The sequence below is a fragment of the Rissa tridactyla genome, chromosome 5 (genome assembly GCF_028500815.1).
Source record: "Rissa tridactyla isolate bRisTri1 chromosome 5, bRisTri1.patW.cur.20221130, whole genome shotgun sequence".
NCBI classification, from domain to species: Eukaryota; Metazoa; Chordata; class Aves; order Charadriiformes; family Laridae; genus Rissa; species Rissa tridactyla.
In genome coordinates, this window is record NC_071470.1 from 76480133 (window position 1) to 76505419 (window position 25287).

General features: G+C 46.1%; 2 protein-coding genes across 3 annotated transcripts in view; one reads left to right on the forward strand and one right to left on the reverse strand.

Moving 5' to 3' along the window:
• MOB1B (MOB kinase activator 1B) overlaps positions 1-16595 on the reverse strand; it is a 47045-nt gene extending 30450 nt beyond the window's left edge. Inside the window, exon 1 of one of the 2 annotated variants that reach the window (XM_054202281.1) lies at positions 16491-16595. Coding sequence is in view for 1 of the 2 variants with exons in the window: in XM_054202280.1 (XP_054058255.1) it covers positions 10265-10278 (14 nt within the window). In the remaining variant the exon portion in view is untranslated. Of the gene's footprint in view, positions 1-10264; positions 10394-16490 lie in introns of those variants that run through there. The other variant, XM_054202280.1, reaches the window with a different exon arrangement.
• On the forward strand, positions 15998-25175 carry GRSF1 (G-rich RNA sequence binding factor 1). Its single transcript, XM_054204313.1, has 10 exons — positions 15998-16192; positions 16566-16707; positions 17566-17721; positions 18065-18205; positions 19618-19747; positions 21901-22061; positions 22214-22338; positions 22994-23129; positions 23366-23449; positions 24901-25175. The coding sequence occupies exons 1-9, from the start codon at positions 15998-16000 to the stop codon at positions 23425-23427; spliced, it is 1248 nt and encodes a 415-aa protein (XP_054060288.1). The 3' UTR covers positions 23428-23449; positions 24901-25175.
• The last annotated feature ends 112 nt before the right edge of the window (positions 25176-25287 follow it).

Below are 25287 nucleotides of genomic sequence, written 5' to 3' on the forward strand. Positions count from 1 at the left end.
ATTATGCGGACGCACAGAAACACGAAAAGCAGTATTAGACAACTCAAACGTCATGCAGAACATAAGGGAACCAAACAGTAATTTTTTTTTCTTTTTAAGAGGGAGGCAATAATGTGCAAGTCCTGGCCTGGCAGTCCAAGTGCATACCAACAAGAGAGGGAAACAAATCAACCACAGAATGTCAGCACCCACAGACGATCAGAAACTAGAAAGTACCATTATGGATGCAACTAACAAACAATAGAAGAAATATAAGGAAATATATAAAGCTGCAAGTCTGGGTTCTTTCTTTCAATAACACATCTGATTGTGTTTAAAGAAAAGATACTGGAAATGTTAATAAAAGAAAGAAAGTTTACTAAACGGTTTAAGTACGCAGGAAGGAGTTCAAGATTTTCAACAAGTAACTGGAAATACCATAAAGTGGCTGGAGAGCTGCAGCTCGCCTGGGGCAGACTTCCACACTGCCAGCCCCATAGAGCATCACCCGCCGTGTGGGGCGGGAGGAAATGGGGCGGCCTGTCAAATAAATAAAGCAGGTGATTAACAGTATTTGCCTCCCTACAGTTTCTTTACCGTAGCACTTTTTCGATTTTATAAAACAAGGACAAAAGCATCTCATACAAAAGGTATACGCTACTTTCTATGGCAAACTGTTCCTCCTGCTACAGAGATTTCCTTATGTTCAGCTAAATTCTCTTTACATCTTTACATTACTAATGGCCTCTGCATCCTAAACTGTACCTGCCAGTAATAGTCACACCCTTTAAATACATTTAAGAAAGTAGGAAGCAGAGCTTTACAGAAAGCGATCTACAAGCCGCTGAGGATGATAAATTGCAGCAATAAAGGCTTGGCTCTAGAATCAAATTAGATCCTCACTCATACACCAAATATAGTGCTTGGAGAACATGCCTCAGAACATGGATGGTTTCCCAAAATGCTGATCAGTGCTTTTGAAAAACCAATGCTTTATGAATGACTAAAGCAAATCTGGTCACACAACCTAAGAAATCACAGCAGGGCATTTTTAAAAAAAAAAAAAAAAAAAAAAAGGACTAGCTAAACAGTTTAAGACAGTCTTCAATCCTTTTAAACACAATAAAAAGAACAATCGGTTAATGTGTTCAGGAAAAAGGTAAAAGTTAAAGAAGGAGAAACAACTAAATTGTAATGGAGGAGTCGTCACTTCAGCACTTTACAAAAGGCTATCTTTTACCGTAACCCCCATGCAAAAGAGGCTGATGATATGAACACGGCAAATAAGAAATACTCGGCAACTTCCCAACAGAAAACCTCAAAGCATACACAGAAGATCACATTCATACGTTGATTAATAGGCAAAACCGAGTCCGAATTCAAAAAATAACAAAACGATCATTAGAGGCAAGAAATAACACAGGGAACAACAGGAAGACGAAATGGACGGGAGGCAGTAATGAATAATCTAACAGCTTTCCAAAAATACACTGCATTATCTCATCACCAAGTATTTCTTACACATCCCCCATATTTAATACGATCTTGTGTGTGCTGCGTATAACTATCTTCAGTAAAATTTGCTTATACCTTGCAAAGTATCATATCAGGAAAATCCAGCCGTCTGAGGCATCTGAGGGGGAACAATAGCTCCTACGTTCACAGGAGAACATTTCTTTTGAAATTATTTAAGCTCCTGCATTTGACAGCTGAGTCCACAGTCAGTTGAACTGTTCTATGGTGAATTTAAACATTCAGATTTTTCCTCTTTTTCACTCACACTGCAGCAAGAAATTTTATGAAGAGCTGTCAACCATAGAAGTTAGTAATAGGACATTAGAAACATTTGGGGTTTTTTGTAAAAGTTACACTTCAACATTAGAAAAAACAGTATTTTGTTGCCACAAAGTATGACAAGTAAAAGCCACAGTAAGGCCATTGCGAGTCCTGAATCTAGAACGCTCAGGAAGTCCCTAAACAATTACTCCATTCAAGCAAAACCGGGACTGTGCTACTAAAGTTGGTGAAAACAAAATTAAAATACCAGCTAGCAAAACAAAATATGGGTTATTTTATTAAGGTCAACATAGGAAACTCACCCAATCGTTATCTGGATTGAAATTATTTCTCTATCAAAAATCAGATGTCTCAATTTTTAGCGAAAGAGGAATTTAGCAAAGCTTACCTAAACTCATTTATTCTCTTTGTCATAAACAAAGTAATTAGACTTGTGATAAAGACAACAAATCCAGGCATTATGAGTTCTTATCTGCAAGATGTTCTTCACTAAGGAAGGGATTAAGACTTCGTATGTCAGGAGCGCTCATATCTCTAGGACACAAGCAATTAACTCTGGAGGTAAGCTACCAAATTTAAAGATGAAGTGCAAGGATAGACAAGCAAAAAAAAAAAATCCAAGTACGTGGAAAAGAAGCAAACTTCAAATAAAACTGAACTGAAATATGGGTAGGATCACAGGAGGTATGTAAGAATAACAAAAGGAATGGAATCCTGTCAAGGAACAGCTGTGAACTGGAGAAGGGAGAGAGGAGAGGGTGAACAAGATAGAAGTGTCCTCACAAAAAAACAAACAAACAAACAAAAAAACCCAGAAGGGAAGTTGGGACAAGAAGCTAAGGCCACAATTGGCTTTCAAGATGAATGGGAAAAGACAGAACAAAGGAAGAACGACCATTTACATTTGCAAGTTAGACCAGAGCGGATGCACCTTTCTCCTGAAGCAAAACTGAAAAAAATGCAAGAGAAGAGTGAATGAATTCGCTTCCAAGCAGCGCTTTTAAGAGTTTCAAAATATATTTGCAAGGAAAAAATTACTGTTGCCTTCATGAATTCACAGTGGGGGACTGTCTTTTCATTAACACAAAATTACCATCTCATACGCATGAATTTACTGTCTGCTGACTCCGGCTACATATCTGAAGTGGGAAGCAAAGACCTGAATTAAACAGAATACGACTGAGATGCAGAACACATTTTAGTACACTGCCCAAAACCAGGTGTCAGGTCCTGGAAGGCATACACCTACTAAGCTAACTAAGAAATCGTTTCAACCTTTTTATCAGAGAACCACACATGGATTCACGCCTCTCCAGACATCCAATCTCCAGCTCTCGTTCCCCTCCTCCAAATCCCTTGACCAAAATATTGGCCCAGGCAGCAGCGTCCTGGGAAGGCATTTGAGAGATCCACGTGCAGACTAAACACCAAGCTGGCTCTGGGAAATTATCTAAAAATTATAAAATGAACTTTGCGGTTACTTATTTATGATCTGCTTTAAACTGATCCAGAAAAGCTGCACACACATGGTTTTAGATAACCTAGTCAGAACGTACTGTTGCTCTGGAGGGAAATTTATAGCACCCTGCTCAATTTTAAAATTCCATGTATTTCCTTCCAGAAGAGGCAAATGCAACAGCTGTCTTCAAGGGGAAAGACAGCCCTCCCCCTGGAAGACAGCCCCCTGAAAACTTAAAGAAAAAGAATTTTCTTGCCCTTAGTTGTCGTTGTAGAGACTCCAAAAAGGACTTTTCCCGTTTGCAGCGTCATTCACCTACGCTGACCTTCCTACAGCACAGCACGGTCCATCACAACCTCTTTTCAGTGACGTTCACATACCATGCAGCAGGTGAGGTTCCAATACTGACAGCCAACATCACACTAGTGCCACGGAAGTGCTATCAAAGCGAAATGAAAGGAGATGCTCTGTTTAAAAAAGCAACACACACAGAGATGACCAAGCAGCAAAGCACTGGATCCTGACAATCCCACCTCATGAAATTCACAGGCCAGAAAAAAATTTACAAAGCGTATGAAAAGCAATTAAGTTATATTCAGTTACAGCTGAAAACAGATTCTACAGCATTTGAATATATAACCCACAATCTCCCTCTCTGTCTGCTTTAAAAAAAAAAAAAAAAAAAGACAAAAACCAAACAGCAAGTTCATTGTAGCTCATGTCTAATAGGAAGTGGCTTAGTTTACAAACACTAAAAGGATCGCAAAGCATACAGTTGAGGTTGATTTGTGGGTCAAAGGCTTATTGATAGCTTTGGCAGCAGTATCTTTCTTACTGCTTACTATGGAAGACTTAAAGTGGCGTAATTAAATGCAGCTATTTACTTCTCTAAAAAAAAAAAAAACAAGCAGCTTCATTCTGTCAGCCCTGGGCACGAAAACATATTACGGCACTTGCAACTCTTAAGCCACCCTTCGGTGGACAAATGCTTCTAATATTTTATCCTTTTTCAAACGATAAAAAAAGACTTATGTATCGCTCGGGACACGTACAGCATAAGATGTAACTGTGACCCCTGGGCTGTCCGCACCATGGTTGTCTGTTGCTGTGAAGAGCTCCTAAATCCAAAGACTTGACAGAAAATTATCAAATGCTTTTGGCACCTTTTCGAGATTAAAAACCGAGTCACTCTACGCGTACACAAATCCCCCCGAAAGTGATCCTTGTTCCACCACTGTTCTCGGCTGACAAATGTAAACAGCTAATTGCATAGGTTCGCTTACATTGCAAACACAAAGAGAGAAGGACAAACAAGGGAAAACAATTGTGGCATAAAAGCAAACAATTAGGAAGCAATTAAGACCGGACATCACTGCGATGTAGTAAACACGACTTTCACACTGAACAATGCCTTTCTTCGTATGTTGTGGTTTTTTTCATCCCAAACTAATGCTTCTAAACCGAGAACCGAAGCGTCTAAGAACATTTCAAATTACCAATCGCTCACTTCATCAATTACATGTTCCCCAAAACAGACTATCAGCAGCAAAAGTTTTTTTCAAATGCAATTCCAAGCTCAGACATCTTACAGCCTGAACTGGTCTGCGCAGCTCTGTTATTCCAGGACAGACTCATTCTTTCTGAAATAAAAGCCAGGCAGCAGCGTAAACTCAGCTCCACAGCACCTTCCTCCTCCAACCCTACTGATAAGCCGGCAGCACTCATGCACTGCGGGCTACAATTTATTTCCATTTCATCATACGTACATTTGATCAGCTACTTTTTGGAAGTGTACGCTAGTTTCCCACATTTCATCCAACTCATCAAGAAAGAACAAAGTCTGCGATAGAGGAATGGCAACAACTCAACTACCTACATAGGGAGTAACGCATACACAAAGCCAACCAAAGTTTGCAGTCAGGTCGGCGACACCCAACCCACCTTACTGGCAAGTATGTAAGCTTATTCGATTACAAGCTTATTCTATTGCCACTTTGCACAGAAAAAGGAAGAAGCCTCCTCCCTGTCTTTTGCCACCTCCAGACATTCCTGCTGCTTCCATTATTCCAACACCATCCCTCCTGTCACTACACAAAGACACCAAGTAACTAAATTAGCAAAAAGCTAATCCCACCAAAAAGGAATTAAGTTTTCTGCTGCTTTAGCGTCTTCAACCAGCTCATTAGAAGGATGAGAAGTGCCTCAGTGAGCTTAACCCTATCGGCAAACTGCATGCTAACAAACTGGTTTGGGGTCTTTGGGGAAGATAAACAAGGAGGGAAGCAGAGTGACAAGCACTTTAAAAGACCTTTTCCAAGAGAGTCCAAGAATTGTAAAAAGAATTGTACCACAGGCAGCACGAGGGGCAACACAAACACCTCTGCGTAAGTTTTTCATTGCCAGGGTTTCGTGAAGCTTTCTGTTCCTTGGTGCTTCCTTCCTTGCAGGTGAGAGACCAGCTGCCAGCCGAGGGGCACATCTTTTGACAGCAGGCATTTCAAAACAGGAATTAAACACCGAGTCAACCCCACAAGTGAAGTGATGTGCTTCAACAATATTAAACACAAATTTCAGGTCAAAGCATATATTTCTACAGCCAATAATTCAATGAATCGCAGAATCATTTAGGTTGGAAAAGACCCTCAAGATCATTGAGCCCAACCGTTAACCTAACACTACCAATGAAAGCTATAAGCAGCCAAAAAGGAAGAAAAATGTGCTACTTTCTGCAAAGTTAATTATCAGAGCTGACTCCATATAAACTCTACCTCTAAGGAATCCTTTTGCTTTCCCCAAAACTCAAAATTACTGTTACCAAGACTTTAAAAAAAAAAAGAACACAAAAAAAAAACCCACACTTTAAAAAGTTGGCAATAGCTTTGCAGTTCTCTCTCCAATTTACTCATAAGCAAACTCGAGAGACTTTTCATTCCCAGTACTCTTCATCCAAACTGAATGCAACACTAACGGTACTGGTTAAACAACAGATTTTGCAGTCAAGAAATACATTCATGTGTCGAGAGCCTCTACCCTGACCTCTGCTCTAGGAACACGGCCTGCACAGCAGTATTACACTAATCAAACTAAAACTGAAAAACAGTACTTTAAAATACAGGAAGAAAAACATCTGAACGTTCAACAGGCATGTATTTCCCATTTCTAAGTTTGTAAATGCCTACACGTTTATTTTCAATGACCAAAATGCCAGTTTAGAAGTGCCTAACAGCCTTCTGTGGGAATCCTTGATAAAGAGGAGATAAATACCACACCAACTTTTAACTACAGAAGAAGCACTCACAAAGCACTCAGTTGCTCTCCAGCTACACTAAGGTGAAAAACACTGCCCACTTGAGAAGTGGCTTTCACTTGGTAAGTAGCAGCAACTCAGCCTCTAGGGAAGCTGAGGAAGGGGACACAACAAAAAGCCAGGATATTCTTCAAGAGCAGGAGCAGACGGGGAAATCGGGAAGGCCACAACGCCTGTTCATCTGGAAACAAACACACCCGCTCTGATTCTGGTATTTATCTGCAAGAAATATAGGGGAAAAAAAGTAATGCCCCACCGCACCTTCCTCACATACATAGGCACACAAACTATGATTTTAATTAAATTTGAAACAAAAAAATTAACCCGTGCGCACCATCAGAAGAAGCTGCTAGGTTCCACTGTGCCATATAACAAGACAGAGAAGGAAAAGCGCATCTTTCTCCCAGTTTGGTTCACAAGTTAACTTTGCCTGCATTCATAAATATACGCATCCCAAACAACAGCTACTCGTCCTCACCCTTACTTGCTTTTTCCATCAGCTCCTAGTCTTTCAAAGTCTCATCAGTTACGACTACTTACATTAATCTCATATTAAAAAACTACACGCGAGAATTTTGAGAGGGATTTACTAATACATAGATGGCTTTTTTATTTTTTAAGAAAGACAGTTTCACAACTTCAATGATAAAACTGAATCTTTTCCTTTTAAAAATAAATGGTTTTCATCTAGCTTCTTTTTTACGTAAGTTTTGCCAGCGTAGGATAACACAAGCGTGTTGCCATATGGCACGCCTACCAGAACTATCTTTGATTTTTTTCCTTGGAGATGTAAGCTAAAGTACCTGCAACCATGCTGTAATTTCCTTTTAGAGAGAACTTATCAAGCTGATTCTTTTTGGAACTGAAGGTACTTTCTAGTCCAATTCCCATTTTGAAATATTTTTTTAAAGATTCAGGATAACCTATTCAACCATTAGAGAGGTTTATAAAGTCTTTTCAGAAAGGAAGAAACAGATCAGAAAGAGAAAATAGCAGCGCTGAAAATAACAATTGCTGTCAAACCCGAGTTGTATTAATTCAGTGACTCGTCTCACAAGACAGTCTTTTTATAATGTTACCCATAACGAGAGAAGACAATGGTTTCCCTTGATTCCCCCCCCCCCCGCCCCGTGTAGCTTTATATGTCACTGGCCCTAGCAACAGCGAAGAATAGCAATGGATTTGTCAACGGACAAGGACCATGCAACGGGCCCGCGAGGGGGGCCCCAAGCACTCTGTGTTATCCAAGCACAATCGCCCTGTTATTTGACAACTGGCAAGCCTGCAAGCAGAACACGGCTTTCGATAATGCACTTGAGCGTCAAACTGACAAACTGCAGCCAAGTTACTGACGATAAACCTGCGTGACAGGTTCACCGTAATTTAGAAAATGTTTCTAGTCTAAGTGCACAAGGACAATCTTCATCTGCCACATCTTTATTGCGAGTTCAAAATTGTGAGTCAGTTCGCAAAAAGGCAACAGCATCACTGACGCAGAGAAAACAGCACGGACAATCAACTTTGCTACCTCCATACCAAGGAAACTCAGTGAAAAAGGGGGTGAAAAAGTACTATGAAAAACTACATTAACACACCTGTGAAAATGGTTGCAGCTTGAAATACAAATACTAAATCTGTAAAAGTGTAAAGATATACAACCACTATCTTTGAATAACTCTATCAGGTTAACACAAAATTCAGGCTTGACAGAAGGTGATGCTAACTTTCTGGATACTTAAAAAAAAAAAAAAAAACTAACTACTTGCCAGTAACAAAGAAAGTTTCCTTGGTCTCCCTGAGGCCTACCAGGCATATTTTAAAATTACTTTTTGAAAATCTATTTCTAGACTGCAGATGAGCAAATGAGGTGCTGTCTACAACACCCTGCCAACGACAGCCGAGGCAGCGTTGCCAGCACTTCTAGATTTGCCATGCAATAACTTCAGTTTCCATTTCCGTATTTCATCCAGCAGGACCACTTGAAACAATGGAGGTGGGGGTAAAGGTTTGCTTTCCTAGGTTTCAGAAGGGTCTGGAAAAAAAAACAAGCATCTCATTATTGCCTGTGACAGAGGGTGGAGGGTTTCAGGCTTTTCCGTTACCAGTTAGCCAAATGACACGGAGCGGGAGGCTCTCTAATTTGCAAACCAGACTCCCAGGACACCAAGGTACTCGAGACCCCGTCCCCCCCTTCTCCACTGCAGCAGCTGAGAATGATGAAGGAGGGGGACAGCTGGGCTTCTCATTAGGAGCACCGCGCCTGAATCCACGGACAGACATTTGTACCCACCTCCCATTCGCAGTTTCCACCCCGCAGCTGAGAGGTGTCTTTCAAAAACCACTCTGGGGGTAAGGCAGCACAAGCGCAATGACAGGCAAGCTGGTTCGGTACAGCAGAGTTAAAAGATAAATGCAACAGCGAGATTTAGAAGGAAGCCAGCGTCGGTGTTACTTGTCTCCATGAGAACACAATTTACTAGAACACTCCAGCTCCCAAGATAAAGTATCTTCTCTAAAAGCAGGCTACATATACATCTGTTGGTTATCAATATAAGCCTGTAGCAACTGTCAGATATTATGGCAACGGTCCCGCTAACTGCTCGCACGGAACTCTGAATGTGCAAGAGCACTCAGCGGGGTGAAGGCCTTAATGGAGCTTGGCTCTGCAAGGGCGCCTTTTTCAGCTGCTTGGATTTCCCTTCTTTCCCTAGAGCACATCTTCACTTTTAATTAATAGGTCACTGAACCGGTTTATGTTAATTGTCAGAAGTACCTCGTCTTTGTTCCCAAGGGGAGGGACCAAAGTTCATTCAGTTGTTGTCTACCAAGCAAAATGGCAAAATGTAAGGTTTTGCACACACCTAAATTGCCACCAATTCCTAAGGGAGCTTTTTTATGCCGCAGTAAACAATTGCCTTCTCATTAGCAAGATGCATCCGTGCTGGCTCCCCGCGTCTGTCCCAGATCACCCTCGCTTCATCCGATAACCATGACCTAACCTGGAATTAACTTTTACACGCCGCTGCTCACCCAACCTGCGTCAACGGCGTCCAGTTCTAACTTATCGACCGCAGAGGCAACAACTCCCGCGCCTATCGTGCTTAGTATGAGGGGGGGAAAAATAAAAGAATATTGTTACAAGAGGGAAACTCCAGCAGATCGGTGGGTTTTCCCCCTGAAGGCGGCTCTCGCCCTTCCACAGCTCGCAACACAGCGCTCACCGGGAAGGTCTCCCCGACCCACCGGATTTATTGGCCCCGTGTGGCTGCTTTTTAAATCCATCTCCTCGCTGCCGGAGCCGCCCGGCCGATAAGGAAGGTGGAAACCCGACTGCCACGACGAACTGCCGCCCTCCAAACGCCCTCCGAGGCGCCGGCCGGCCCCCGGCCGCCGTTAACGGCTCCCGCGGCTGAGGGGGGGCGGCCGTTACGGCCGCGAGCGCGGCCGGGGCCTCCCGGGGGAGCGGGGCACAAAGGGAGAGAGCGGCCAGGGCGCTCGCTCCGCCGCCGGAGAGGAGAGGGAAGAGGGTCAGGAGAAGAGCGGCCATGCCGGCGGGGAGCGGCCGCCCCGCTCCCTCAGGGCGGCGGCCGCGTCCCCTCGGCGGGCTGCCCTGCCCGGCGGGACGGGCTAGAGGAGTAGGAGGAGGAAGGGACTCTTCTCCCTCCTCGGGCAGGGGCAGCTTCCTCCCCACCCGCCGCCGTGAGCCCCCCGCGGTTACTCACAACAAGAAGCTCATGGCGATGGCGGCGGGAGCGGGACCGGCGGCTGCCTGGACTCGGCTCGGCGCGGCTCGGCTGGGCTCGGCGCTGCTCGGCTCCCAATGGCAGCAGCGGCGGCGCAGGGCGGGCGGGTGCGGGGAGAGCGCCGCGGGGCGGGGACACGGCCCCCGCCTCCCGCCACCGCCCGCCCGGCCGCCATCGCCCCCCGCCGCCCACCTTCCCTCAGGGCAGCGGCCGGCCGTCGCCTGTCCCCGGGCACGGGTGTCCCCGTGTCCCTCCTTCCCCTGGTCCCTCAGACACCCCTGAGACTCTGTCCCGCCATAGATCCCCCTCTCCCCTCAGACACCCCCAAGACCCCCTCCCTCCATATATCCCCATTTCCCCTCAGACCTCCCCGAGCATCCGTCTCTCCATACATCTCCCTTTCCCCTCAGACCCCGTCCCTCCACATATCCCCCTGTCCCCTCAGACACCCCACAGCAGCCGCCTCAGCCCCAGGGCCCAGTCCTTGGAAGCGTTTCCCCCAGCCATGGGTGACCCAAAGGCGACAGAAAAACAGGGCACGGCCTCGGTTGAACCTGTGTATCGCAGCTGTCACTGGGCCATACTTTTTTGGGCACGAGTGTGACACAAATGGCAGCCTTTAGGTAGTCCTGGCCCTGAAATCCCCATCCAGATCTCACAGGGGAACCATGAAAACTGCGGCCTGCCCGTATTCATCTCATTTCTACCCCAAATTGCCTCCTGCGGAGCAAGCCAGCAGGGTACAGCACCAGAGCAGCTTGCTTTGCTTTAGCAGGTCAGGCCAGGGACTCAAAACACATGACAATTTCTTTATTTATACCATCCAGGCTTCTTCAGGTGGCCTGTCCTCATTCTTCTGGTGCATGACAAAGGGGTTCAGGTACCCAACCCACAGATAACCACCACAGTCATATAAAAAAATAGGGGGATCTTAACTGGCATTTCTGCTCTCCTCACCCAACGGCCTGACCCTTTTTTTAAATAAACGTGTCAAAACAGCTTCTAATATTTCAACACAAATGTTTGATTTGCGACCAATTTTTAACTCAGCCAGCAGTCAGCTAAGAAAGGACACATTTCAGATGTGAAGATAGGAGCAGCTGCAAATTACTGAGGTAAAAAAAAACAATCCAGTTTTTCTTACAAATCCTCGGCAAGTCCTTCCCCTGACCTCTGCCCTGAACCACCTCACCTTGTGTGAGCATGGTTAAAAACTCCCTGTCCTCCCACGTGTGGAAATTTAATGTCAGAGTATCTTTTCAGCATACATTTTCAAATAAGCACAATCGCATCTTTGCTGGCAATGGTTATTATCACACAGCATGCTCTTCCAGGCAAGAGGGCTGTTCGTGACGCTCAAACCGAGGGCGTGCAGTGCATCGCAGAACATGTCCGGCACCTCATTTGACACCAGATGACAGCTGAAGGCTGTGTTTCCGGGGTCTGGGAATCCCTACCTCCCATCCCCAAGTCAGGAACAATCATCTTAATTTTGGGGTTTGTCTCAGTCAGTTTATATGTTCCAGGGGAAACAGAGATAGACAGCAGCATCCAGAACGCTTCGAAATAAAATATCAAACGAGGACCACACATTCCACTGTAGACTTAGCCACATCCAAGTGCCACCTCTTTGTGGCAGAAATTACATAATTTCATGTGAAAATCTGTCTCCATTTAGGTCAATGACAAGCCCGCTGGATTTTGGAGAAGGGACAGGACAGGCAGCACGACCCCCAGCGTTCCCCTCCTGCCCCAGGGGGATTCTGCGAGCCCTGGCGACCCCACGCTGCTGCAGGTAGGCCAGAGGAAAACCCGACGGCTTTCAGATTCGTTATCGGGCAAATTCAGGACATCAAAACATGCTACAATCCCACACAGCATTAAGTTTCTGTACGGCACATAAGGGGTGTCAGCTATAATGCCTTACGTGGCAACATTGACAGTCGTCTGCTTCTCTCATGTTTTTAAACGCTGAAACTGCATTTTCTCCTTTTCTGGCTCCGTCCTTCAGACCAAGTCAGAATGCCAGGTCAGTGCATTTCTGAGTAAATTAAAATTACGCTACTCTCCTTAGGACACTTTCAAAATCAAGCGTTTTACTGGGCAGCAAAGGCGTAATTAAAAAGCACTTCATGACGTTTGCAATTTTCCTTTTGGCTGTATTAGTAAAAGCAGGCACGAAACGGGTCTCAGGGCACTTTTTAACAGACGCTGTCAGACTAAGTTGGCGACGTAAATCAAACTCAATAAAAAAAGTATTGCTGATCTTTCTGGCACATTCACGTTGGGACATGAATAACCTCGGTTCTCTGTTCCCACCCGTACGCTTCCTTCTACCCACAGAGTGTTTTATTTTAGTGGCAAGTTAAAATTAAATGTCTGTTACTGCAGCAGTCAGGAGGAAATACTCGGCCTGGGCGGTTGTCAGGAGAAAGGGTTATGCAATGTGTACATTTTATGTCTCGCATTAATATTGGTCTGTTCGGGATGGCAAAGGGTCAGATAAAGTGCTCGCTTCAGACGCTGCTGACACGAGGGACCGGCAGCACGCTGCAGCCTTACGTAAGGGTCAAACCGCTCAGTCGCTCCAGGAAAAGCACACTGAATGCACCCGCGGTCTCGCGACTGTCATTTTGGTTTATCCATTACACCGTAGAGCTTAAAGAATTACTCTGAAAAGGCCCTCAAGCTGACAAAGCGCTTCGGTCCTAGGCTGAAGTTTCCAGCTCTGGCTGCACAGCTTAGGAAAGACAGAACATTCTAGCTGAAGAAAGTTCAAAAATTCAGATCACTAAACTTAATATGTACGTTATTGGGAATAAAAAAAATACATCGTTTTGAAATGTAAATACTACAGTACATAAATACTAAGCTCTGTAAATATTCTCCCCACATTCTGGATTAAACTGACAGCATCCATCCATTTTTTAGTTTTTTGTGCATTAAGGTAAGGGATTTGATTTGTGAACGAGCAATACCTAGAAGGCCAATGATAAAAATGTAGTGAAGCATTTAAATATAAATATCAGATCGAACTTGTGGTATGTACTTGTAATTATTCTCCACAAAAAATGCAATGCACGAAGAAATTACAGCAACCGTGAGGTTATCATACAGCGGTCCCAAGAGTCACCATCATTCTGGGGCTGGGACAGAACAACTCATCGGCCTTGTTATTGCTGGACTGCAAAGAGAACAATAAATGTTTCCGTGCCCAGATATGTCTAATTCCTGCTACAATGTTCATACACTTTAGTAATAACGTCTCAGAAACCAACTATTTGTGCAGGACCTGCTCCACAAATCTCAACAGTATTTATGGCGTGGACTCTGTCTACGGGTGGGTTCGTGCTGCTGAAATTTCCCCACGCAAAATACACTCTCTTTTCTGTTTTCCAGAGTTGGTGGGCTCGCTCAGGCTAAGCACGCTATCTGTCTCCTGCAAACGTCTCAGCATTCAGCAGGACAAATCTGAGCTAAACAAATAATTTTGGAAAATACCACCACAGAATACAAGGTCAGTTTTTCTTGATGACAGATTACACAGAGTGAGAAGCAATGCTTCCAAATATAAGATAAGCATTTGTTTTAGTATCAACTGAGAACATTTTTTTTTTCCTCTTATCAAAGTAAAGAGTAGCTGGTATTAATTATTCTTGCCAATAACCTGTCTAACATTTGGTGTTGAAAAAGGCATCTTCAAAGGTAGATAAGTTTAACTTCTTGGTCAAGAGCAGTACGGGGGGGCGTCTCCAAGTCTTTTCATTTTTACTTATGGTAACATTACATCTCATTCAACACCAGTTCTGTCGAGTGAATAAATGCAAATTCTATTGTCCTAGGATGATTTCCCCCCCCCCCCCCCCCCCCCCCCCCCCGATCACAGGTACAGAGGCTTTGATCCCTTAGATTTGCTAAAGAAGCTCTGACATTCCTGGAAAACTTCAGTGCCAACAGATGCCCAACAAAATGGTGCCCTCTAAAGGTAATTCGCACACACTGACAAGATAGGAGACAAACAGCAGTGGGATATTTTTTACTGTACTTGGGAAGCAAATATATGTAAGGAAAAATAGGTGGAAGACACGCATCTCTTAAAGAGACTCTTCCTTGCACTCTGCTTGGTTCACAAGAGAGGAACGCACGTAGCATTCCCTCGGACCGTAAGATTCAGGCATTCGCTTATTCAATTAAACTTAAAGCACGAAAGCCAATCCAGATAAAGGTAAGTGTTCAAGAGGAATTCCTATGGTTATCTTAATTTTTTTGCTCCTATAAAATCTGCTTGCTTATTTAAAGAAGGTTTTGAAGAGAAACCCAACACAGACTGTGAAAAACTGGAATGTGAACCACTTGAGCACTGAGGTCAACATTCCTTTGAAAATGTGCATAATACGTGATTTACCTTGAAAATTCCAAAGAGTCTCAGGCTGCTATTGTCAAGAGACCGTGCCATTATCAAGGTAATAGTCTGTCATGCGAAAGTTTGTTACAAGAAATAGATTATAAAAGCAAAAACTAGCAACAAGAAGATGACCTAAAATAGCTTGTTAACATTTTCAAAACCGTGATAAGAAACATTCAAGGCCTCCGAGAAATTAACGGCCTGGCGCATGCTCTTTCCTAAAAACCTCTCGGAGACCTGCCTACGCACCCTGGCTCTGAGCCTCCACACTCTCCTTTGTCTGTTGGCATTCTTTGGGGCTTGTCTCTTCTCTTCCTGCTCTTTTTGCTTCATCCTAAAAATTCTTCTTCTGGGTTCAGCGTGACCACCTACAAGAAGCCGCGGCCGGCTCTTTCTTCCCTGTCCCTCTTAGACGCAGCAATACAAGCAGGACTGTTTTTCCAGATTATCTGAAAGGCATTACGTTCCTCGCAAACAGGTTCAGCCAGTGCCGCCTCCAAGACTGTCAAGCTAGGATGGGAGCGAGGGGGAGAAAATAATCTCCCTTTAAAAGAGTCTACAGGGAAGGGGTGTAAAAGGGTTGTTGTGCTTAAGCCTGACTTAAATCTTGACATTGCAAATATATTTGGGGTTTTTTTTTCCTGTTTTGTTTGTTACAAAAAAATAATATCGGAATGTTAGTGGTGATAGAAACTCTAAATGGGCATCTTGAAGGCCACGGAGAAGCTGGGAGGGCTGGAGCCCCTCTGCTGTGAGGACAGGCTGAGAGAGCTGGGGGGGTTCAGCCTGGAGAAGAGAAGGCTCCGGGGAGACCTTCCAGCCCCTTCCAGTCCCTCAAGGGGCTCCAGGAAAGCTGGGGAGGGACTCTGGAGCAGGGAGGGGAGCCATGGGACGAGGGGGAACAGCTTTAACCTGAAAGAGGGGAGATTGAGATGAGATCTGAGGAAGAAATTCTTGGCTGTGAGGGCGGTGGGACAGTGGCCCAGGTTGCCCAGAGAAGCTGTGGCTGCCCCATCCCTGGCGGGGTTCAAGGCCAGGTCGGACGGGGCTTGGAGCAACCTGGGCTGGTGGGAGGTGTCCCTGCCCAGGGCAGGGGGTGACACTGTATGAGCTTTAAGGTCCCTTCCCACCCAAACCATTCTTTGATTCCATAAGCCGGCACGGCCGGGACGCAGGGCTGAGCACCGGCCGACCCAGACGTCCCTTCCCGGAGAAGGACTCCCCCCCCCGCCCCCACCTCCGCCCGGCCCCACCGGCGGCTGCTGGGAAGGGGAGGCGGAGCGCCCCACAGCCCCCGCCCGTCGCTCATGGCCGCCGCAGCGCGCCGCGGCCTGGCCGCCCTGCTGCTGGGCTGCCGCCCGCTGCTCTGGCTGCGCCCGCCGCCCTGGCTGCGCCCGCCGCCCGCCCGCAGCCTCCTCAGCGCCGCCGCCGCCCTCGGGCCGCGGCCGGGCCCGCCGCGGGCTCCCGCTGCGCTCTGCGCTGCCGTCCGCACATACAGCCAGGTAGGGGCCCGCTCCAACGGGCCTAAAATGGCGGCGGCCGGGGGGACACGGGGGACCTCGCTGCCAGGGAGGGAGCGAGGGGCGACGCGGAGGACCCCGCAGCCAGGGAGGGAGCGGGGAGGACGCAGGGGACCCCGCCGCCTCGGGACGGGTCCGGAGGGGCCTTTACCCCCCCCCACCAGCGGGGAGGCAGCTCTACGGACCGGCCACAACCAACCACCCCCCGCCCCTTGCCCACCCCACAGGAGCCCGTTGCCACGCTCCTCCCCAAAAAGCCGAGCGTAGCCGAGTACACTACCGAAAGCCGCGTGCTTCCACTTCTTGAGTTGGCTTTTTTTTTTTTTCTTTTTTTTAAATTTCTTGCCGATTGCAGGTTACAGATGCTCCGTCCCAGGAAGGTCACCTCTCCGAGCAGGAACCCGAGTCCCCCAAGGCAGAAAGTGACGTCTTTCTCATCAGGGCGCAAGGGTTCCCCTTCTCCTGCACCGAGGAGGACGTGCTCACCTTCTTTGATAGTATGGGGCCTTAATTTTCCCGCGTAACTGTTCGGTGTGGTTTTATGGCACCCAGTGGTTAATGATTAGTTAGCAGAAAGAGAATGTAAAGATCATGAGCCAGAGAAAGATGATGTTTTTAGTATTAATGCAAAATTATTTGCAATTATTCACATAATCAGCTTCCAGACTGCTAGACAATGACTAGAAACTCATGGCATTTTATATTTAATTGAGCAATTCTTTCCCTTCTTAGCCTGTGTCTCCCCAGTAAAGGCAGTCCAATTTGAAGTGAATCCTTTGAAGGCCATTATAGTTGGCTTTTGCCCCCCCAGGTCCCCTCTTTTAAACAAACTGTAATGCTTTGTACTTACTAGTTTGAACTTCAGTGTTGCTTTCTGGTCCTAATTAATAGGCCTAGGCGTACCTTTGCAGGGCTGATTGCTCTGTACTGTAATATTATGATGGATCCTTGCACAGTAGACTTTAAATGATTTAATAACCTGTCAAAATTAAATTAAGTCAGTTTGAAGTCCAAGGAGAAGGGAACATATAGCAGGCAGAGCATAGCTATAGAGACCAAAAGACTGTAGCATTTTATTTCATTTTCAAGTAACTCAGAAACAATGAAATTTACCAACAAAATGAGGATGTATGTTATCCAGATGTGGATGCCAAATCAGTTTCTTAACTGTGATAAGTATTTGTTAGAGTTCAGGTTAGAAATAGGAGTTTCCTATCCTTTGTTTCAAGACAGTATTTTACACTGCTGAGGCGGATAGCTCTGCACAAAATATTCAGTTTTCATGTGCAATCAGAAGACCCCTGTGTTTGATGCAGTTGTGTATGTTTCTGTATCGTGTGTTCCTTGATTTCTAGGCTGTAGAATTCGAAATGGTGAGAACGGCATACACTTCCTCTTAAACAGGGATGGGAGACGCAGAGGGGATGCCTTGATCGAGCTAGAGTCAAAAGCGGATGTCCAGAGAGCCTTGGAAAAGCACCTGAGGTATATGGGCCCACGCTACGTGAAAGGTGGGTTTGAAACGACAGAAGTTACAGTGGAAGAAAACTCACGATAAAGTGAATAAGAACTGCTTGGAGAATAAAGCGGGCTGGTGGGAAGAAGGGCAGGATGTGGAACAGAGCAGCGAATTAGCCAACAAGGCACCATTAAGCCAAAACTTCTTAGGCTGGACTGGAAAAGCAAAGGGGTTCGTGTAGTGAGGGGCACCATTGCAGGACCAGAGAGTATGGGGTGGGGGAAGAAACAGGAAGTTTTGCAGGAGAGAAAAAGCTGCCCCGAAGAATGCATGCAGAGTGCCACCTTCTGAGTACCATGCGGTTAAAACGTGTTTTGTGCCTGTGTTCCTTGCAGTTTTTGAAGTACACGATAGCGACGTGGAGGGCTTGCTCCGAAGTCTGCGGGATGAGTCACAAGCCATAAACGATGGAGTTGTGCTACTCAGAGGCCTTCCATTCAGCTCCACTGAGGATGATATTGCAGCCTTTTTCTCAGGTAACTCAGCCTAGCCTGTGCTGTTTGGTTATGCTGCGCTTACTTCTTCGAGTTGGTGCTTACCTAGGCTGTTGTTCCTCTAAGTGAGAGAAAGCAAAAAGCGCATGCAGCCCTGAACACCTGAAACACCATGAAGAGTTGTCGTCCCCCTGCAGCTAGAAGTAACTAAAGCTTTCTGAGCAAGGGTTTGTCTGCAAGGTTTTCTGGCACCTTTGAGTTTCTGCAGGTCTGACCTAGGATCAGTACTTGGAGCGCTCCTAGGGAGGTGGGGGAAGGAAAGATAGGAAGAACCTAGATCCTATTGTCTGCAGTTGGATTGCTACCAGCGCGTAGTCTGGCAAAGTTAAGAGGGGGAAAAACACCTGTACGGTAGTTAAATTACAAGAAAACGCAGCATGAGCATGCACAGATATATAATCACAACAGATTGCATATACCACTGTTAAAACTGTTAACAGCGATTTTTTTTTTTTTTCCACTGGCTTGTTAGTGGTTTTGAAAAGTTAACTGCACAGTTCTCAGCAGAGCGAGTGTTGCATTCATTAGGAAAAGCCTTTCTAGGTTTTGCAGAATAAATTGACATATCCTTAGGTAAAGCTGATGTTGTAGACTAAACCAGAACCACTTCTTCCCCCCAACTTCTTCCACTCCAGGCAGGCATGCAGACAGAGCCCTGTAGCGCTAAGACTCACGATAACCACCATCATAACAAAAGCAAAGGCCACCAATAATAGTTTTCAGTTGATAACCAGTGGTTCAATACATTTGAAGGCTTCTACTAGCAGAGTTATCACAACAAGGTGACGAGGGCAGCACTGTGGAACAAGGATTTCCATTTTTTTTTTTAGGAGCTTGGAGACACCCTTTGAGAAAGTAACAAGGCACAGAGAGGTATGCGAAAAGGCATTCCTGGAAAAAAAAAAAAGTGTAGGAGCTCAACCTAGTGTGCGCTCTGTATCATGTCAGATAGAGCTGTTCAGTGCAGTACAGGCTCCCCAGGAAGATAACAGAACAGGAATTGAAGTTTGGTGAATTTCAACTGGGTTTTGAAGAGATGGGGAATAAATTACCATCATAATGAGAGAAAATTTCAAGAACATCTGTGCTCCGGCCTTGTTGTCTAGAACTTGGGTTTCCTTGTTGTTTTCATAGTTACTTGAAGCCTCAGCTGGATTTATTATTGGCAATTAAGCCTTCTGTGAAAACTAACTTCAACAAATCCAGCAAATCGGAGTTTAAAAGAAAGTTTTAAAAAAAAGGTATGTAGGCCAGCAGGAGCAGTTGTTTCAGAACTATTTAACTGCCTCATTAGTTGGTCCAAAACCAGAAGAGAAAGGAAAAAGATGACTCTCAGAGCTATGGCACAAGTTCCTGACAACATAAATGCCTTTTTCTCCCCAACCCTTCTATAGGTTTGAAAGTCACTGACATAGCTTTCGTCTACCGGGGAGAACGAAAAACAGGAGAAGCTTTTGTTCAGTTTGCCGCTCCTGAAATGGCAGCTAAAGCCCTGTTACGACACCGGGAATATATGGGAAATAGGTAGGTACTTCACCAGGGTTCACAAAGGGTAGAAGAGCATGGTCTGAAGCATGCTGTGTGCCTCCCAGCTTGCTTCTTACCAGGTGAAACAGCTCATCTTCTACACGACTATCCCATACTCACATTACAAAGAAAGCTTCTGCCTTTGCTACCCTTAAAACTTAGAGCTCAGACTTTAGATTCAAATTTCAGTAGAAATCACAGCTAAATATTTCTCATAGCCGCATTAGACTGTTAATGGCTTAACGTGTTTCTTTTTTTAATAGCACCCCTTGAAATAGTCTGTAACCGAAGCATTACACAAGCGCATGGGGATCCAGCGCCTCCTACAGACATTGCAGCATTTCCACCAGGTTCCCTGGTGCTTTCCACGATTTTGTCAATCCCCTTGGGGAATACGTTGTGTGAAGCACAACTACCACTCACCTCTGGCTTGAATCCATTCCCCACGCTGACTGCTGGCCCACACCGTGCAGTTTTTGGTCACCAACTCCGTCTGGGCTCTTCTTCCTCAAGAATCCATTTTTAACCTATTTTCTTCCAGAGCCCCGTGCCACATACTTCCCTCACAAGAGCCTCTCTTTTTCAAGCAGAAGCACATACCGCTTTTTCCCCAGAATCCTGAGCTGCACTCAGGAAAGGGAAAAAAAAAAAACCACAAAGATTGCTTTTAACCTGCTGAGATTTCTGATTTTTCTTTAAGCACCCACTGAGTTCCCTTTCTGAATACCAAGCAGCAGAAGACCTCCACAACCCTTACCTCTTCTACACAGCACCTACTTCCTTTCTTTCTTCTCTTTCCTGATTTCCCCTTCCTAGTCTGCACTTCCTTGTGCTTGTCCCCCCGCCCATATTATCAGAAAACAGCTGCTCTGTAGGTGTGCCCAATAATTAACTGACACACTTCCCTACCCTCATTGGAGATTAATTAATTCTCAGTCTGCCGTTAACGTTTTCTTCATCACAATCAAACAAGGGCTGATCTGGCTCACCTACCCCAGCTGATGTACCTCCGTTTCTGTGTGGTCAGCCAAGAAACGGAGTGGTTTCCAAACCTGACGTCACTTTGCTCTCGTTCGTTTGTCCTGGGCTGTCAGTTTTATGCAGAAATGCCTGTCAGCTGTGCCCAGTGCTGAGCGTGGGCTCGTGGGGGCCGAGCCGGGAGCTCTGGCAGCCTGTGTGCGGGGTTACTCCCCTTCCTGTAGATTCTTCGTTATTATTATTATTCTCACATTATTCCTTCAGTGCTGTGGAAATTGCCTAATTCACCACTGCTGGTGGAATTTGTGGGAGGCCCAGCTGGTGCTGTTGCCAGCTCTCTGAAAGATGAGCGCAGGCAGCTCTGAGTGACAGGGTGGTCAGATAGTAACATAAGGTGCTATAATTTGACTAAACCTGCAAATAAGGGGGGGTTTGTTTTCTTTTTGTCTCCAGTCTAAGCAGGATCTTGCCGGAGTCCCGTAATGTTGCATTACATATTGATGTATTATACCCACGACTTTCACACGCACCCCGGTACATTTTATCGCACCAATTTCATAGCCGTATCTTAAAATCTTAATAAAATCTTAGGGCTCCACTGAAGTATTTAATAGGACCCTGTGCATCTCGTGTGTCTGCCAGTTCCAGTAATGTGCTTAGGGGCTGGGGGTTTTTAATTAGGGGTTTGTAGGGCTGGGAATAGTGCAATTTGCAGAGATGCAATGAGGGGAAAACGGCCTCAGGGCTGCTCAAAAGGGATGCATGCTACCCAAAGAACTAGAAAACATTTTTTCAGAGGAAATAAATCTCTATTTCTGCGACAGAACAGACTTTTGGCTTGTAAGTGTTTGATATCTTCTACGACAACTGTGTATAAGGCTGTAAACTAAAGACTGTCTGGAGCGGACTGGTCTTCTGTCTCACAATGTGCGAGTTTATAGAGGAGAGCAGCTGTCACTGCAAGTTGAAAAGGGCTTTCATTAAACCTAACTGCGCAATTTAAATTAATTAATTCTTCAGAACCGTTGCCCGCCATCCCGTGGCTCTCACACCTGGCACCTGAGCAGAGCTGAGGTAGCAAAACATCCTGAAGTAATGGTACTGTCTCAAAACCTTGAGTTCTTTGCGGAGGTGCAAGGGGTGCCACGCAATCTTTTTCCTTGTAATTCTAGGTATATAGAAGTGTACGTAAGTAGAAAGCATCAAATGCAAAGGCACGTGCCTTATGACAAGCAGATGGTGACCTACTCCAGAGTGAGAAGAGAACAGGAGTTCATTCCTGAAGAAAGGGGATTGAGCAGCACAGGAGGCTCCGATGCTGAAGGAGAAAATAGTGAGTCCCTCCCTATCGTGCGTCTTCTTTGAGGCCACTTCGTTTTGCTCTCGTCGTCTGCTGTGAGCGTGACCCCGCACGCGTACAGCTTTCACGTGAGGGAGGTGAGACTTGTGAGCATTAATGATGGGGTTTTTCCCTCCGTTCCACAGAGCTGTGCGGGGAAGGAACAGAAAGCTCCAGGCCCGTTTTAGAATCCGCGAACGCCTCATCACCGCTGCACTTTGTCCACGTCAGGGGTTTTCCGAGCCAGGCTAGTGCCCAAGACATAATAAATGTGAGTAACACTAAAAATGTGAATGAAATCGCCAATGCAAACCCTCGATTAGTTGTTACAGCCGGAGTGACTTCAGATTTTTAATTTATCTGTGTCTGTGTTAGGCTTCAGGCTGAATGTGTTTGGAAACGTGAGCTTGCCGAGGGTCCCAGGGAAGCCCTGGCACAACGGCGATACGCTCACCTCCGTAAATGAGAATGGATGAAAGCTTGCTGGGCTCTCTTACCATCGTCACTTTGACCCGAGTAGCCGATTGTCATCTTGGCTAGATTTCAGAGAAGCCGGTTGTTAAGAAATTATTTTCAGGATCTTTTTGATACCAATTTTAATTTATTTTAATAGTATACAGCGTCACAGAGCGAGCGTACCTGCACGTAATGACTTTGACATGTACAGAATATTTGTGCCGTGAGAGGATTTTTTGTTCGTGTCAAGAATGACTCTGCTGGGAGCTCACAGAGAGTGGGACAGGTGACATGGGTCCCTCGGCTCCACCCAGGCGGAGAAGAGGGGAGGGGGGGGTGCTGGCTACTCGAGCTCCCCGCAGCTGGACAGGCTTTATGAGTTAAAACATCAAGTTTCTGGGGAATAGGGTGCATTACTGTTCTGTTGTCTCTTTCTCACCAAACTCTCCCCCGCCCCCACTTCTTTTTAGTTTTTTGCACCGCTGAAGCCCACAAAGATCATGGTGGAATACGACTCCCAGGGAGAGGCCACAGGAGAAGCGGATGTGCATTTCAAGAGCCAAGAGGACGCGGTCGCCGCGATGGCTAAGGAGGGGTCACAGCTGCGTAAGTAAAGAGGAGGTGGGGGGGGTGTGTGTGTGTCTTAACAACCCCAGGACTCCGCTCCTTGGGCAGTTTGGCGCAGCTTGTCAAGCTGCCGTTAACATCCTGTGTAAAAGGATCGTTTTAAATGTACATTTCCAAATTACCCTGTAATGTGGTATTTGATTTGTGGAAAAAGAAAAGAAATATAGCACGTACAATCGGCGAACCCAGGCAGCCTCTCTCAAATTGTTCCCCAGAGTGCAGTGCCATTGAATTATTCCTGAACAAACATCCGAAGGCAAAACAAGACTGCTCATGACAGTGGCACGGGCTCAGATTTGGTAAGTGCATCCTTCTCTGTTGGTCCTGTTCCATTTTTAGCAACGTATGCCTCAGGGTTACTATTTCTGATACTTTGGATTTCAGCTGGCTTAAATGCTAACATTTGGAGTGGCTGAAGGGGCTCATCCGAGGTCAGGCACTGAGCCTGGACGCTCCGGCCCGCGAATCGGGGTTCCGCAGGATAGAAATCCTGCGGCCAAGGGGCAGCAGCTCCTTCCCGCGGTGGCAGCGGGGGCTGCGCTGCCCTGGGACTGCCCAGCAGCTCGCCCTGCCCAGCTGGGGCTGCGGGAGAGCTTCTGTCTTCTCCTCCTCCCCTTAAAACTCCGCAAGTGTGTGAATAAGGGTGCTGCTGGGGTTGTATCCCTGGCACGGAAGAGGAAACGTGGCTAAACATTTTCCACAGCCATGGATTGACAGTAACTGGTCTTTAGGCTGGGGGGGTGGGGTGGGGTGGTGGTGACTCTTACTTACCAGTACAGACAGTGGAGTTTGACAAAGTAACAGTCTTCTGGTAACTTTTTTTTTTATTTGGTTTTTTTTTTTTTTATTTTAATCCATCCGCTGTCATGGTAAAGTGTGATAGTCACCCTGTTTTCAGTGCAAACAGCTTGTAATGTTTGCCACAATGGTAACAAGGAGGGGGAAGGTTTCCTGTGCTGGGACAGTTTCTGGGTCTGGTTTTTTTTTTTTTTTGTTATTTTATTTGTTACTTGCACAGAAACCGTGTGTCTCTCCTTGCCATTTACAAGGTAAAAATTGTGGGCTGCGTTGGGTGTGAGCAGGAGGGAGGCGGGCGCAGGGTGATGTGGCAGTTCTTGCTGCTCTCACGCCATCAGGTCGCGCTCCTTACGGAAACCACACAGCAGCCCCCCCCCGGGCCCTGGCTGCCCCAGCCGTGAGGCAGAATGTTTGTACCAAGAAAAAAAGTTTCCCGTGACCTTTATAAACAGCCCTGGCCAAGTTGTAGCTCTTCCATGAATTCCCTTTTGGAAGTGGGGGACCATGGTCACTGCTCCCTGAGGTCCTGGCCCCCACGGCTGCTGCAGGGAGGGATGGCACCCCCCAGGCACCCGCCCAGCGTCCCCATCTCTGGATTTCCAGTCTAGGCCCGGGATAAGCTCTTGGGGCAGATTCAAGAGAACACGAACATCCACAACAGTTTCTGGCCCCAGCAGAATTAACCCCCTGCCGCCCCCCCCACCGTGTGTGTGTGTGTGTGTGTGTGTGTGTGTGTGAGCTGCAGCCACCCACGGAAATGTGTCACCTGGTGGAGCTGCTCATGTCATCTCACCCTTTTGTTTGGTGAGATCTTTTAGTATTGCTGAATTTTGGTATTCTATTATTGGAGACGATAATTTGGAACAAAATGCAGTGGTGCACGTGAAAAAAATGAAGCAATAATCTGCAGCCAAGGAGTGATTTTTTCTTTTTCCTCTTCCTTTGTTTTCAGGCCCAAGTGAACACATTCCGTGGGTATGAGCGTAAAGATCGAGCCCGAGTGTCTCTGCTCCATAACAAGGATAAGCTGTATAAAATTTAGTTCTAGCATGGTGTAAAAGCATGTAATAAATTGTGTTGAGATACTTTGGACAGCTTGTCTGTTGCAAAAGCAGCTGCAGCTGTCCTGGAGGCACGGGAAGTGCTGCGGGATGGAGCAGTTGGAGTCTCCGACTGCACAAGGGTGTCCAAAGCATTAATAAAACACCAGTATTTGCAATTAACACAACCAGAGCACGTTAACGTCCTCGTACGCGCCTCCGCAGGCGCCAGTACCTCATCCCTCCTACCCTGCGCTTCCCCATCTCCATCGGTATCTGTCACCCATTACTGGTTTTGA

Excerpts from the sequence above, each read along its gene's own strand:
- GRSF1 (XM_054204313.1), top strand. The coding sequence starts at position 15,998 with ATGGCCGCCGCAGCGCGCCGCGGCCTGGCCGCCCTGCTGCTGGGCTGC. Across the intron at positions 16,708-17,565 it reads CGTGCTCACCTTCTTTGATA|GCTGTAGAATTCGAAATGGT; the intron begins GTATGGGGCCTT and ends CTTGATTTCTAG. Across the intron at positions 23,130-23,365 it reads TAAGGAGGGGTCACAGCTGC|AGTGCAGTGCCATTGAATTA; the intron begins GTAAGTAAAGAG and ends ATTGTTCCCCAG.